Below are 13,926 nucleotides of genomic sequence, written 5' to 3' on the forward strand. Positions count from 1 at the left end.
TTGAGACAAAAAGGAAGGAAATCCACATCCACTTATACATATGTCATCATATAGATTTTTTCCCTAATGCAATACTGTACATGGAAAAACAACAATAATAGATATATGATTCATTAACCACTTCAGCTCCGGAAGGTTTACCCTCCCTTCATGACCAGGCCATTTTTTTACAATCCGGCACTGTGTTACTTTAACTGACAATTGCGCGGTAGTGCGACGCTGTATCCAAAAAAAAATGTAGGCTTTTTTTCCCACAAATGGAGTGTTCTTTTGGTGGTATTTGAATATCTCTGTGGTTTTTATGGTTTGTGCTATATACAAAAATTTGACCGACAATTTAAAAAAAAAAACACATTTTTTTACTTTCTGCTATAATACATATAATAATAATTTTAAAAAAGATCCTTCATCAATTTTTATTCTGCTACATATTTTTGGTAAAAAAAAAAAATCCCAGTACGTGTATATTGATTGGTTTGCACAAAAGTTACATCCTCTACAAACTATGAGATATTTTTAATATTTTTTTTTTATTTTTTACTACTAATGCCGGTGATCAGCGACTTATAGCTGGACTGCGATATTGTGTTGGACAAATCGGACACCTAACTGACACTTTTGACACTTTTTGGGGACCAGTGACACTAATTCAGTGATCAGTGCTAAAAAATATACACTTTTACTAATGACAGGGAAGGGGTTAACATCAGGGTGTGATCAAAGGGTTAAATGTGTTCCCTAGAAGTGATTGCTAACTATGTGGGGGGGCTTTGACTGGGGGAATGTAAAGATCTGTGTCCCTGCTTAACAGGAACACAAGATCAACACATTCCCCTCTCACAGAACGGCGGTCTGCCTTGTTTACATAGGAAGACCGCCTTACTGCCTCTCTTACAAATGATTGGCAGGTCCCTGCGGACGTCGCGTCCGCCGGACCCGCTGATTGGCTCCAGTGGGTCGCCGATGGCACGCGATTGCTCCAGACTCGGACCCGGAACTGTCAGATCACGTACAAAGGTACTGATCTGGCGCAGAGCGTCTGCCCTGCCACAGTAAATCTACGGGGTAACAGACCCGAGCACCTGATTGGCGGAGAAGCGGTTCAGTGTTAGGAAAGCAAAGTTTTAACACACCTGGGTGAAATGCGAGCGCCAAACATGGCGCTTGCAGGTCACCTTTTTTGACGCCTATTAGAGCCTACGGCTCTAATCAGGTGCTTCAAACACACACCCCCGCCAATGTAATTCAGGTGCCCGGCGCCCAAAAAGGGGCCGGGCACCTGAATAGGTGGTGGCAGCGGCGGCCATGGATAGATTTGTGCTATTCATGAATCTATCCATTGGTCATAGAGGGGGTGGCTGGAGAGAGGGGGCGGCGCCCGTGTACCCTCATGGACGTACTGCCACTGCCTGGAATTTTGAGTGAGGTGAGCACAGTTAGACCAATAAGCATAACAGCAGTAAATACTCTATAAAGATTTATTCAAATAGAGATAATACATGCATGAATACACAAATGCCAAGCCGTAAAAGATACATATAAATAGTAGTACATGGATAAAATAGCAGTCATATAACACACAGGCATCTGGTGTACCTGACTCGTTTCGCAAGACACAGTTCGCTTCTTCAGGGGTGGATGCGTGTGAAATGTAGCTAAGAAGCTAAGTAGTACAAGTTGGATGTATGACATAATGTTAATTGCATAAACACATAGTAAGAGGGGCCTTGGTACAAGGGACCCCATACTCGCCACTAGGCAAAACCAGAACACTGGATGTGCAATTCCCAGAGGGCGGCAGCGACAAGTGTCTCGCCCGAGAGCTAAGGAGGCGGAGCCAAGCAAGGCCCCACCAAGGGCCAACCGGAGGGCGAGCATGGCACGGATGGAAAATATGTCCCTAGAGGTCTCACATTGTCCATAGGGGATATCAGCTGTAAACATAAGTATGTGTCTCAGGATTGTCTAGAGTAACAGAGTAAGCATGAGTATATAATAACAGATAAACAGCCTAAGCTAATGATGGTAGGGACATGGAGACTAAAGCCCTGTACACACGGTTGGATTTTTCCGACGCAAAAAAGTGCGATCGGATTGTGTTGTCGTAAATTCTGATCGTGTGTAGGCTCCATCGGACTTTTTCCATCGGAATTTCCGGCACACAAAGTTTGAGAGCAGGATATAAAATTTTCCGACAACAAAATCCGATTGTTTAAATTCCGATCGTGTGTACACAAATCCGACGCACAAAGTGCCACGCATGCTCAGAATAAATTAAGAGACGAAAGCTATTGGCTACTGCCCCGTTTATAGTCCCGACGTACATGTTTTACGTCACCGCGTTCAGAACGATTGGTGCGACCGTGTGTATGCAAGACTAGTTTGAGCCAACATCCGTCGGAAAAAATGCGATGGATTTTGTTGATGGAATGTCCGATCAATGTCCGACCGTGTGTACAGGGCATAAGGGGGAGAGTGGTGAAAAGATGCAGAAAACTGGCAAAAAAATTGCAGAAAAAGGAAAATAAGAGGTCAAGTAAAAGTGTGTATTAAGATCTGTGATGTCAAAAACAGAGAGCTCGAGGTGAACCATACGGAAACATGTAAGTATACCTGAGTAGAGTAAATATATAAATATATAGGTAATGGGTCTCAGCAGAGAGCTTCCGCAAGTATGTGTATCCTCAGTGAAAGGAAAAGAGATCCACGCCATGCCAAACCTCCGGTTTACGCCGCCGGAAGAGCTCCGCCCCCAACGCCATGTGTAGATGGCTGACACGCAAGCGCAGGAGGTGCCCACCGCCAACAGGAGGTGCGCGTGCGCAAACACCACCCTGAAATATTCAGATGACACAATACACCCAATCACACTGACGCCGCAGTGATTGGCGTATGGACATGACGCCGATGTGTAGGTGGCCCCACCCGTTCAAAGACCAGGTGGGGACAGCGGGAGACAAGAAACCTTCCTTAATACACATCGCAGCTCCCAAAACAAAGCCAACATCGCTGCCACCAACAGAGACCAGCACACAAAGTGGACTGGGATATATGCCTAATGTAGGATGTAATTATATGTTGGAAAATGGCTAATACATAACTATCAGTAAGATATGTATATATGTAATGGCAAAGGTGGCAACAGACCAGGTTGGGCTAAATGGGTGCCTTCCACCCGGGTTCAATGTAGACAAAAGAGAAAAGTCTGGTGTCACCAGTGACATACCCTTCCATCCCTAAAATATGCAACAAAAGAGAAATTCACCTTGGGACTTTGAGTGAGGTGAGCACAGTTAGGCCAATAAGTATATTTTGTGCATTCATGATATGAAAGTGGAAAATATATGATCATTTTTTCTGTGTCTCCATGATCATTCTATGGCAAAGTGTCTATAATGCTGTCTTCTCTTTTCAGGTGCCATGCCGGGTTACAGAGTAAGTTCATTCTATTATAACACTAAGCTTACATTTCTATTTCACCCTATTTTCTTATTCCCTCATTTTATATATATACAGTATCTCACAAAAGTAAGTACACCCCTCACATTTTTGTAAATATTTTATTATACCTTTTCATGTGACAACACTGAAGAAATGACACTTTTCTACAATGTAAAGTAGTGAGTGTACAGCTTGTATAACAGTTTAAACTTGGTGTCCCCTCAAAATAACTCAACACACAATGCCAACAATGTCTAAACCGCTGAAAACAAAAGTGAGTACACCCCAAGTGAAAATTTCCAAATTGGGCCCAATATTTTGTGTGGCCACCATTATTTTCCAGCACTGCCTTAACCCTCTTGGGCATGGAGTTCACCAGAGCTTCACAGGTTACCACTGGAGTCCTCTTCCACTCCTCCGGGACAATATCATAGAGCTGGTGGATGTTAGAGACCTTGCGCTCCTCCACCTTCCATTTGAGGATGCCCCACAGATGCTCAATAGGGTTTAGGTCTGGAGACATGCTTGGCCAGTCCATCACCTTTACCCTCAGCTTCTTTAGCAAGGCAGTGGTCGTCTTGGAGGTGTGTTTGGGGTCGTTATCATGTTGGAATACTGCCCTGTGGCCCAGTCTCAGAAGGGAGGGGATCATGCTCTGCTTCAGTATGTCACAGTACATGTTGGCATTCATGGTTCCCTCAATGATCTGTAGCTCCCCAGTGCCGGCAGCCCCAGACCATGACACTCCCACCACCATGCTTGACTGTAGGCAAGACACACTTGTCTTTGTACTCCTCACCTGGTCACTGCCACACACACCTGACACCATCTGAACCAAATACATTTATCTTGGTCTCATCAGACCACAGGACATGGTTCCAGTAATCTGTGTTCTTAGTCTGCTTGTTTTCAGCAAACTGTTTGCGGGCTTTCTTGTGCATCATCTTTAGAAGAGGCTTCCTTCTGGTACGACAGCCACACAGACCAATTTGATGCAGTGTGCGGCGTATGATCTGAGCATTAACAGGCTGACCCCCCACCCCTTCAACCTCTGCAGCAATGCTGGCAGCACTCATACATCTATTTCCTAAAGACAACCTCTGGATATGACGCTGAGCACGTGCTCTTTGGTCGACCATGACGAGGCCTTGTTCTGAGTGGAACCTGTCCTGCTAAACGGCTGTATGATCTTGGCCACCATGCTGCAACTCAGTTTATGGGTCTTGGAAATTTTCTTATAGCCTATGCCATCTTTATGTAGAGAAACAATTCTTTTTTTTCAGATCCTCAGAGAGTTCTTTGCCATGAGGTGTCATGTTGAACTTCCAGTGACCAGTATGAAAGAGTGAGAGCGATAACACCAAATTTAACACACCTGCTCCCCATTCACACCCGAGACCTTGTAACGAGTCACATGACACTGGGGAGGGAAAATGGCTAATTTGGCCCAATTTGGACATTTTCACTTAGGAGTGTATTCACTTTTGTTGCCAGTGGTTTAGACATTAATGGCTGTGTGTTGAGTTATTTTGAGGGGACAGCAAATTTACACTGTTATACAAGCTGTACAATCACTACTTTATATTGTAGAAAAGTTTCATTTCTTCAGTGTTGTCACATGAAAAGATAGAATAAAATATTTACAAAAATGTGAGGGGTGTACTCACTTTTTGTGAGATACTGTGTGTATGTTTGTATATATATATATATATATATGTACACTCACTGGCCACTTTATTAGGTACACCTGTTCAATTGCTTGGTAACACAAATTGCTAGTCAATTGCAGCAACTCAATGCATTTAGGTATCTAGACATGGTGAAGACGATTTGCTGAAGTTCAAACTGAGCATCAGAATGGGGAAGAAAGAGGATTTAAGTGACTTTGAACATGGCATGGTTGGTGCCAGACAGGCTGGTCTGAGTATTTAAAAAACTGCTGATCTACTACTACACACAACCATCTCTTGGGTTTACAGAGAAAGGTAAAAAAAAAAAAAAAGAGAAAATATCCAGTGAGTGGCAGTTGTGTGGAGGAAAATGCCTTGTTGATGTCAGAGGAGAATGGGCAGACTGGTTCGAGATGATAGAAAGGCAACAGTAACCCAAATACCCACTCGTTACAACCAAGGTATGCGGAATACCATCTCTGAATGCACAGCACATTGAACCTTGAAGCAGATGGGCTACAGCAGCAGAAGATCACACCGGGCGCCACTCCTGTCATCTATGAACAGGAAACTGAGGCTACAATTCACACAGGCTCACCAAAATTGGACAATAGAAGATTGGAAAAACGTTGCCTGGTCTGACGAGTCTCAATTTCAGCTACGACATTCAGATGGAAGGTCAGAATTTGGTGTAAACAACATGAAAGCATGGATCCATCCTGCCTTGTATCAATGGTTCAGGCTGGTGGTGGTGTAATGGTGTGGGGGGATATTTTCTTGGCACACTTTGGGTCCCTTGGTACCAATTGAGCATTGTTTAACCACTTTAGCCCTGGAAGATTTGGCTGCTTAATGACCAGGCCATTTTTTGCAATACGGCACTGTGTCGCTTTAACTGACAATTGCGCGGTCATGCGATGCTGCACCCAAACAGAATTAACGTCTTTTTTTCACACAAATAGAGTTTTCTTTTGGTGGTATTTGATCACCTCTGCGGTTTTTATAAACAAAAGAAGAGCGACAATTTTGAAAAAAACACAATATTTTTTACTTTTTGCCATAATAAATATCCCAAATTTTTTTTCCTCAGTTTAGGCCGATATGTATCCTTCTACATATTTTTGGTAATAAAAATCGCAATAAGCGTATATTGATTGGTTTGCACAAAAGTTATAGCGTCTACAAAATAGAAGATAGTTTTACGTCATTTTTATAATTTTTTTTTTTTTACTAGTAATGGCGGCGATCTGCGATTTTTATCGGGACTGCGATATTGCGGCGGACAAATTGGACACTTTTGACACATTTTTGGGACCACTGACAATTATACAGCGATCAGTGCTATAAAAATGCACTGATTACTGTATAAATGTTACTGGCAGGAAAGGGGTTAACACTAGGGGGGCGATCAAGGGGTTAACTGTGTTCCCTAGGTGTGTTCTAACTGTAGGGGGAGGGGGCTGACCTAGAGGAAGAGAGAGATCGGTGTTCATACTTAGTATCACCACACGATCTGCCTCCTCTCCCCTCAGAGAACCGGGATCTGTGTGTTTACACACACAGATCTCGGTTCTCGCTCTGTCACAAGCGATCGCGGGTGCCCGTCGGTCATCGCACCCGCTGGGCACATGCTGCGGGCACATACTTGCGCCTCTAGTGGCCAAAAGGCGAAGTGACGTAAGGTAACATTGATTTTTCTAGCCGAGCCAACCTGTCGCAGTAAAACTGCGGCAGCTGGTCCGGAAGTGGTTAAATGCCACGGCCTACCTGAGTATTGTTGCTGACCATGTCCATCCCTTTATGACTACAGTGTACACATCTTCTGATGGCTCCAGCAGGATAATGCACCATGTCACAAAGATCAAATCATCTCACCACTGGTTTCTTGAACATGACAATGAGGTCACTGTACTCCAATGGCCTCCACAGTCACCAGATCTCATCCAATAGAGCACCTTTGGGATGTGGTGGAACAGGTGATTCGCATCATGGATCTGCAGCAACTGTGTGATACTATCATGTCACTATGGACCAAAATCTCTGAGGAATGTTTCCAACACCTTGTTGAATCTATTCCACCAAGAAACAAGGCAGTTCTGAAGGCAAAAGGGGTCCAACCCGGTACTAGCGAGGTGTACCTAATAAAGTGGCTGGTGAGTGTATTAATATAATTTATTGTTGCCTGTAAGGTCACCATAACTCTTGCTCTGTCTGATTATCACAACCTATGCTCCTAAAAATTGCATTGCTAGCAAATAAGGCATGATAACAATGTTAGGAGCAATTCATTGCAAAATAGTGAATGGTGATTGGTTGTATTATAATTGTAGATCATGGTGTTGTTTTGGTGCCAATTGTATGACAAGTGGTAATGACATCTTACGTTTCCTGTGTAGGTGTTTCGATGGGACTTCCTGTTGTGAATCACAGAACAAAGCCTACCTAGACTACAGCTGGTATGGGTAGGTCTCTATGCACATAGCTCCTATGTATTGGTAGTCAGGACACTGAATTATAGATGACAGCAGTTCTGATATCACACACATATGGAAGATATGTTAGTTAATAGTAGTTTGGTGTTGCATTCCTTTCAGTGGCAGGGAAAACATATTGAGTCTGGCACCGGGGCAAAGCTTGGAACATTTCATCTCAGGCTGAACAAGGTGCTTCTTGAAGAGATCCTGTTACTGCACCCTGCCCTTTGAACTAAATACATGTAGGCAATCTATAAAATGGAGAGATTCCCTCGTGGGGTTTCACTTAAGGACCAGCCTCGTTTTGGATTTTAGGTGTTTACATGTTTAAAACAGGTTTTTCTGCTAGAAAATTACTTAGAACCCCCAAACATTATATATGGTTTTTCTTCTAACACCCTAGAGAATACAATGGTGGTCTTTTTTTTTTGCACCGTATTTGCGCAGCGGTCTTATAAGCGCACTTTTTTTGGAAAAAATTCACTTTTTTGAATAAAAAAATAAAACAACAGTAAAGTTATCCCAATTTTTTTTTATATTGTGAAATATAATGTTACGCCAAGTAAATTGATACCCAACATGTCATGCTTGAAAATTGCGCCCGCTCGTGGAATGGCGTCAAACTTTTACCCTCAAAAATCTCCATAGGCGACGTTTAAAAAATTCTACAGGTTGCATATTTTGCGCTATAGAGGAGGTCTAGGGCTAGAATTATTGCTCTCACTCTACCGGTCGCGGCGATACCTCACATGTGTGGTTTGACCACCGTTTTCATATGCGGGCGCTACTCGCGTATGCGTTCGCTTCTGCGCGCGAGCTCGTCGGGACAGGGGGGTTTTAAAAAAATTTTTTTTTATTTTTATTATTTATTTTACAATATTTTATTTATTTTTACACTGTTTAAAAAAAAAAAAAAATTGTGTCACTTTTATTCCTATTACAAGGAATGTAAACATCCCTTGTAATAGAAAAAAGCATGGCAGGACCTCTTAAATATGAGATCTGGGGTCAAAAAGACCTCAGATCTCATATTTACACTAAAATGCAATAAAAAAAAAAAAAAGTCATTTAGAAAAATGACATTTGAAAAAATATGCCTTTAAGAGGCGTGGACGGAAGTGACGTTTTGACGTCGCTTCCGCCCAGCAGTGTCATGGAGACGAGTGAGCGCCATCTTGGCCTCACTTGTCTCCAGACAAACCACGGAAGAGGACGCGATCGCCTCCGCCGCTACCGACGGCTCCGGTAAGCGGCGGAGGGCACCGGATCGCGGCGGGAGGGGGGGGGCCCTCTCCCGCCACCGATAAAAGTGATCTCGCGACGAATCCGCCGCAGAGACCACTTTTATCAGAAAGCCGGCCGCCGCACGAAAACGGGGATACCGGGGTTATGGCAGCTAGCTGCTGCCATAACAACGATATCCCCGTTCAAACTTAGGACGTATATAGTCGTGCGGCTGTCGGGAAGTGGTTAAGCAGCCAAGAAATTGTTCAAAGATTTTTAATTAATTTGTTTTATTGTATCAAAAAGCAATTTGACAGTTACATAAGAGTTGTAAAAAATTGTGCTCTGGCATTCACATGAAAATGACAAAAACCACCGATCAAGATGAAAATACATTTATATGAAATTTTAATAAAATTGCATTTTATTGCTAAAGAATGATCTTCCACATAGAACCCCTACGCGTTTCGACCCTTCTAATTGTGGTCTTCTTCAAGAGGGGCATTTTATTCTATGCAGAAAGAAAGAGATTATTTTACATTTTGATAATCATTTGATTTATTTTCCCATGTATTTGATCGCACACAAAAAAATGTATATTTACCAATCAAGACAATGGAAGAGAGAAAGACATGTCCTATAGCCAGAGATTTCTTTTTAAAAGCAGCTCATTCCAGCAACCCCAAAGATATTGCTGTGTCGTCTCCACCTCCCATGACATGGACCCTGCCCTCAAAGAACTTACAAGAGACCATTTGTTTGGACCCCTGGAGAAGGAGATGGGGAGGGAGGCATGTAGGCAATCTGTAATAAGTTTACTTGCTCAAGCTCATTCTACTTCAGAAATTTGACTTGGCTAAGCTGAGATATGAATGCTGAAATTCCAATAAAAAAACTGATACTCTCAGGAGTGTCCAATCTGGGCCACACTAGCCTAGTCGAGCCCACCAGTAGCATATGGTGCCAAGGTGTGCACCATGCCACAATAAAGGGAGCCCATTTGGATCTCATTAAAGCCCATTCCCCAGCCCACTTATAGTCACATTTTGCAGCCATCACAAGGTACACAGTAAGTCTGATAGTCCGGCCAAAGCTCTTCTGCAGTTTCAGCTGTCACTAAATACTTAGTGCTCCCTGGTATGAGGGTGTATGTGACCTCCTCCCATGATGCAATGGTTGCGTCTGAATGCACAATTGACCAGCCCAAACACTTTATACAAGGCTCCAAAGGGGGAAAGAGGAATCACTCACCATATTAAAACCTTGGAATAGTTTTACTGCATCTTCCAGGATGTGCTGCACCCACCCACACACTGTTAGGTATGTTGGTTTATGGTTTACTTCATTCTACTGATGTGGCTTTAAGTCTTTGGACTTTTGATAAATGTCAGTTATGTTGATACAACAAAGGTGGCAACGTGAACTTTGTGTTGATGATTCAAGTAATTGAATTTCAAATACGAGAACAATGGACGTATCTCACCACGCAATACACCCACTAGATCCTAAAACATATTCTTCCAAAAATGTAAGTATAAATTAAAAGTAGATTGTTAATTAAATAATATAATACAACACTTGCCGAGGAGTCATTTTGATTCAGGTAATCAAAAATAATTTATGAGCGGTGTGATGGTCGCCACAAATCCAGCTGGTTTACAGTTTTTTCTCTGCTCCTGTTGAAGGCATTAAAGAGAGCCAGTCATCAATGGACATCTGAATGTCCTTCCTTAAAATGTTCTAACTGTGCCTCTTGGGAATAAACCTGTCCTTTATTTTATACTTGTACTCTCTCCTAAGTGGAGTAAGCTGAGTGTCAACATCTAAGACCAAATTATCTCTTGATCAGATCATTGCTTATAGCAGTGGTCTCCAAACTGTGGCCAGGGGGCCTGATGTGGCCCTTTGCTTGCCTTTATCCAGCCCTTGGGGCATATTCCTACCATTGATATAAGACACTATTCTGCCAACTGACAGTAACAATGGGGCACTATTCTTTCCATTGATTCCAACAATGGGGCACCATTCCTCTCCTAAGACCAAATGTGGCGATGTTTACTCCCACTGATGCCAGGCACATTTCAGCCACAATCCTGCCCCCTAAAGTCTTAAGGATGATAAACTGGCCCTTTGTTTAGAAAGTTTGGAAACCCCTGGCTTATAGGAAACTCATGAAACTTTCATACGATTTGTCAGAATTACATGAAACAAAACTGAAGGCTTTATTTCACAATTTCTCCTTCAGCAACTCTTGCAAAAATATGAGGTATTAATCTTGAGCTCAGGCAGGAGACAGGACAGCTTCTCTGGGGGCCTTACAGTCTGGCACCAAGCTGACAGGGGTTCAGGGGTCAGGATAGGAGACCAGTAGCTATAGCAGTAGAGAGGCTCCCACTGACCAGCTGGATAAGTACACAAGCAGATCACCCTGGCAGATAGCACGGGCTCACCCAAGGTGTGGATTTTAAGTACTAACCGGTAACCAGAGCTCCGGATGGTGGAAATGGGTTTTGCTGTGCATTAGTAACAGATGGCAGTCCTCAGGATCACTCCAATGGAGGTGAGTAAGCCAGGGTCCAGTAGCAGATATAACAGGTTGGGATGAAGCAGAAATCTAGTTGAGGAACAAGTCAACAATCAGTAACAAGTGGTAGTGGAGATAAGGACAGCTGCAGGTATGCAAACGAGCAAGATAGGAGAGAGCACAATAATCTAGCAAACAGGAAGTATAAAGGCTACAATTTAGCTAGGGGTTAGATTATTACTGGGGTATATGGTCAGGGATACATTGAAGGTTCAGTTTAAGTGTTAGAATCTGTCAGTTATACTAGGCAAAAATGTGCAATTTTCTCCAGCCATTCCCAGACAGCACAGCTAGGAGGGTGACACCACTTTCAGAGTTAGGGAATACAGTGGTGTCATCTCCCTGCCCAGAGCCTGCTGATTGGACACTAAAAGAGCAGCAATTCCCCCGATAAATCCTTATTTCTGCTCCCTCCTTCTTTCTTCTTGTTCCCTGACAGCACATGTTCATGCAGCAGAGCCTGATTGGCTCCTAGTGCTTCCCCTCCCCCTTCCAGTCTGAGTGACACTGTACAGTGGATAACAGAGAGTAACATCAAGACAGGTTTAGGTACTTACAGGTGCATCTCATAAAATTAGAATACCATCAAAAAGTTAATGTATTTCAGTAATTCAATTTAAAAAGTGAAACTCATATATTTTATATAGATGTGTTACACACAAAGTGATATATTTCAGGCATTTCTTTTCTTTTAATTTTGATGGTTATGGCTCACAGCTAGTGAAAACCCAAAATTCAGTATCTCAGAAAATTAGAATATTACATGAGACCAATAAAAAAGGATTTTTAATATAGAAATGTTGGCTTACTGTAAAGTATGTGTATGTACAGGATAGTATGCATGAATTACTGCATCAATTCGGCGAGGCATGGAGGCGATCAGCCTGTGGCACTGCTGAGGTGTTATGGAAGCCCAATTTGCTTTGATAGCGGCTTTAAGCTCATCTGCATTGTTGGGTCTGGTGTCTCTCATCTTCTTCTTGACAATACCCCACAGATTCTCTATGGGGTGTAGGTCAGGCGAGTTTGTTGGCCAATCAAGCACAGTGATACCATGATCATTAAACCAGGTATTGGTACATTGGCAGTGTGGGTAGGTGCCAAGTCCTGCTGGAAAATGAAATCAGCATCTCCATAAAGCTGATCAGCAGAGGGAAGCATGAAGTGCTCTAGAATTTCCTGGTAGAGGGCTGTGCTGACTTTGGACTTGACAAAACACAGGACTTGGCACCTGCCCACACTGCCAAAAGTACCAATACCTGGTTTAATGATCATGGTATCACTGTGCTTGATTGGCTAGTAAACTCGACTCACCTAAACCCCATAGAGAATCTGTGGGGTATTGTCAAGAGGAAGATGAGAGACACCAGACTAGGGTTGCCACCTGGACAATCCGGGATTTGAATGATGTGCTCGAGTTTCCCTCTGCCTCAGAAACCAGGGCTGCCAACAGGGGGTACCACTGGTCCTCCTGTAGGGGGCCCAAGCACACAGGGGGACCTGTACAGCAGGGGGGTCAGAGCGGCGGTGTTCGGGGGACAATTACAGAGGAGACAAACTGGGAGAGAGAGAGAAGCGCCAGGTAGCCGCTGGTGCAGTATTTTTTCCTTTGATTAAATGTTTAAAAACAAACAATCTGCATTGCACTCACACATGTCAGAGCGGTCGGCATATCACAGTCTGTGAAGTCCGCTGTCAGCATTCTCCCGATCCATGCTTCTCTGATCGCTGAATCACTGGAGGAAGCCGGTACAAGGATATAGCCGCGGGGAACTCCAGTGAACTAGGCGTTCCAGATCGCAGGCAGAATAGAAACTTCTTTTGGGCAACAGGTATCCTGCGATTCTGTTTGCAGAATTTTGCAGCGATTTGTCGGGCGACAATTGCGGCAAAATTGCACCGCGATTAGGGTGCCATTAAAAGTAACAGGATCACCAGCGTGTCCTGCGATTTGCGGTAAATCAGGAATCTCGGGCGGAATCGCGATCCTAGGTGTTAATGGAGCCAAAATTTGGCCACGCTCACTGTTCACTGTGGCGCACTGAGCTGCATTACTACTCTCCTTGGGGCACCCAAAAGTGTCACAGGTCTTTAACACACTTATAGTGTATACTAAAAAAAGAAAACATGCCGTGCGCCGCTAAAGTGTTCGGGTTTAGCTTGAAGAAAAGGTGGAACCCCTACACCAGACCCAACAATGCAGACAAGCTCAAAGCAACCTGGGCTTCCATAATGCCTCAGCAGTGCCACAGGCTGATCACCTCCATGCCACACCGCATTGATGTACTAATTCATGCAAAGGGAGCCCCTACCAAGTATTGAGTGCATACTATACTGTACATGGACATACTTTTCAGTAAGCCAACATTTCTGTATTAAAAATCCTTTTTTTTTTATTTGTCTTATGAAATATTCTAATTTTCTGAGATACTGAATTTTGGGTTTTCACTAGCTGTGAGCCATAATCATCAAAATTAAAAGAAAGAAATACTTGAAATCTATAACTCTGTGTGTAACGCATCTATATAAAATA

General features: G+C 43.3%; 1 protein-coding gene across 2 annotated transcripts in view; it reads left to right on the forward strand.

The window, feature by feature from the left end:
- Window positions 1-13,926, forward strand: part of TMEM92 (transmembrane protein 92) — a 39,760-nt gene that overhangs the window by 14,649 nt on the left and 11,185 nt on the right. The window contains exons 2-3 of one of the 2 annotated variants that reach the window (XM_073607780.1): window positions 3,416-3,435; window positions 7,508-7,567. In XM_073607780.1, coding sequence (XP_073463881.1) covers window positions 3,416-3,435; window positions 7,508-7,567 — 80 coding nt within the window. Of the gene's footprint in view, window positions 1-3,415; window positions 3,436-7,507; window positions 7,574-13,926 lie in introns of both variants that reach the window. The other variant, XM_073607778.1, reaches the window with a different exon arrangement.

Source organism: Aquarana catesbeiana, linkage group LG12 (genome assembly GCF_042186555.1).
Source record: "Aquarana catesbeiana isolate 2022-GZ linkage group LG12, ASM4218655v1, whole genome shotgun sequence".
NCBI classification, from domain to species: domain Eukaryota; kingdom Metazoa; phylum Chordata; class Amphibia; order Anura; family Ranidae; genus Aquarana; species Aquarana catesbeiana.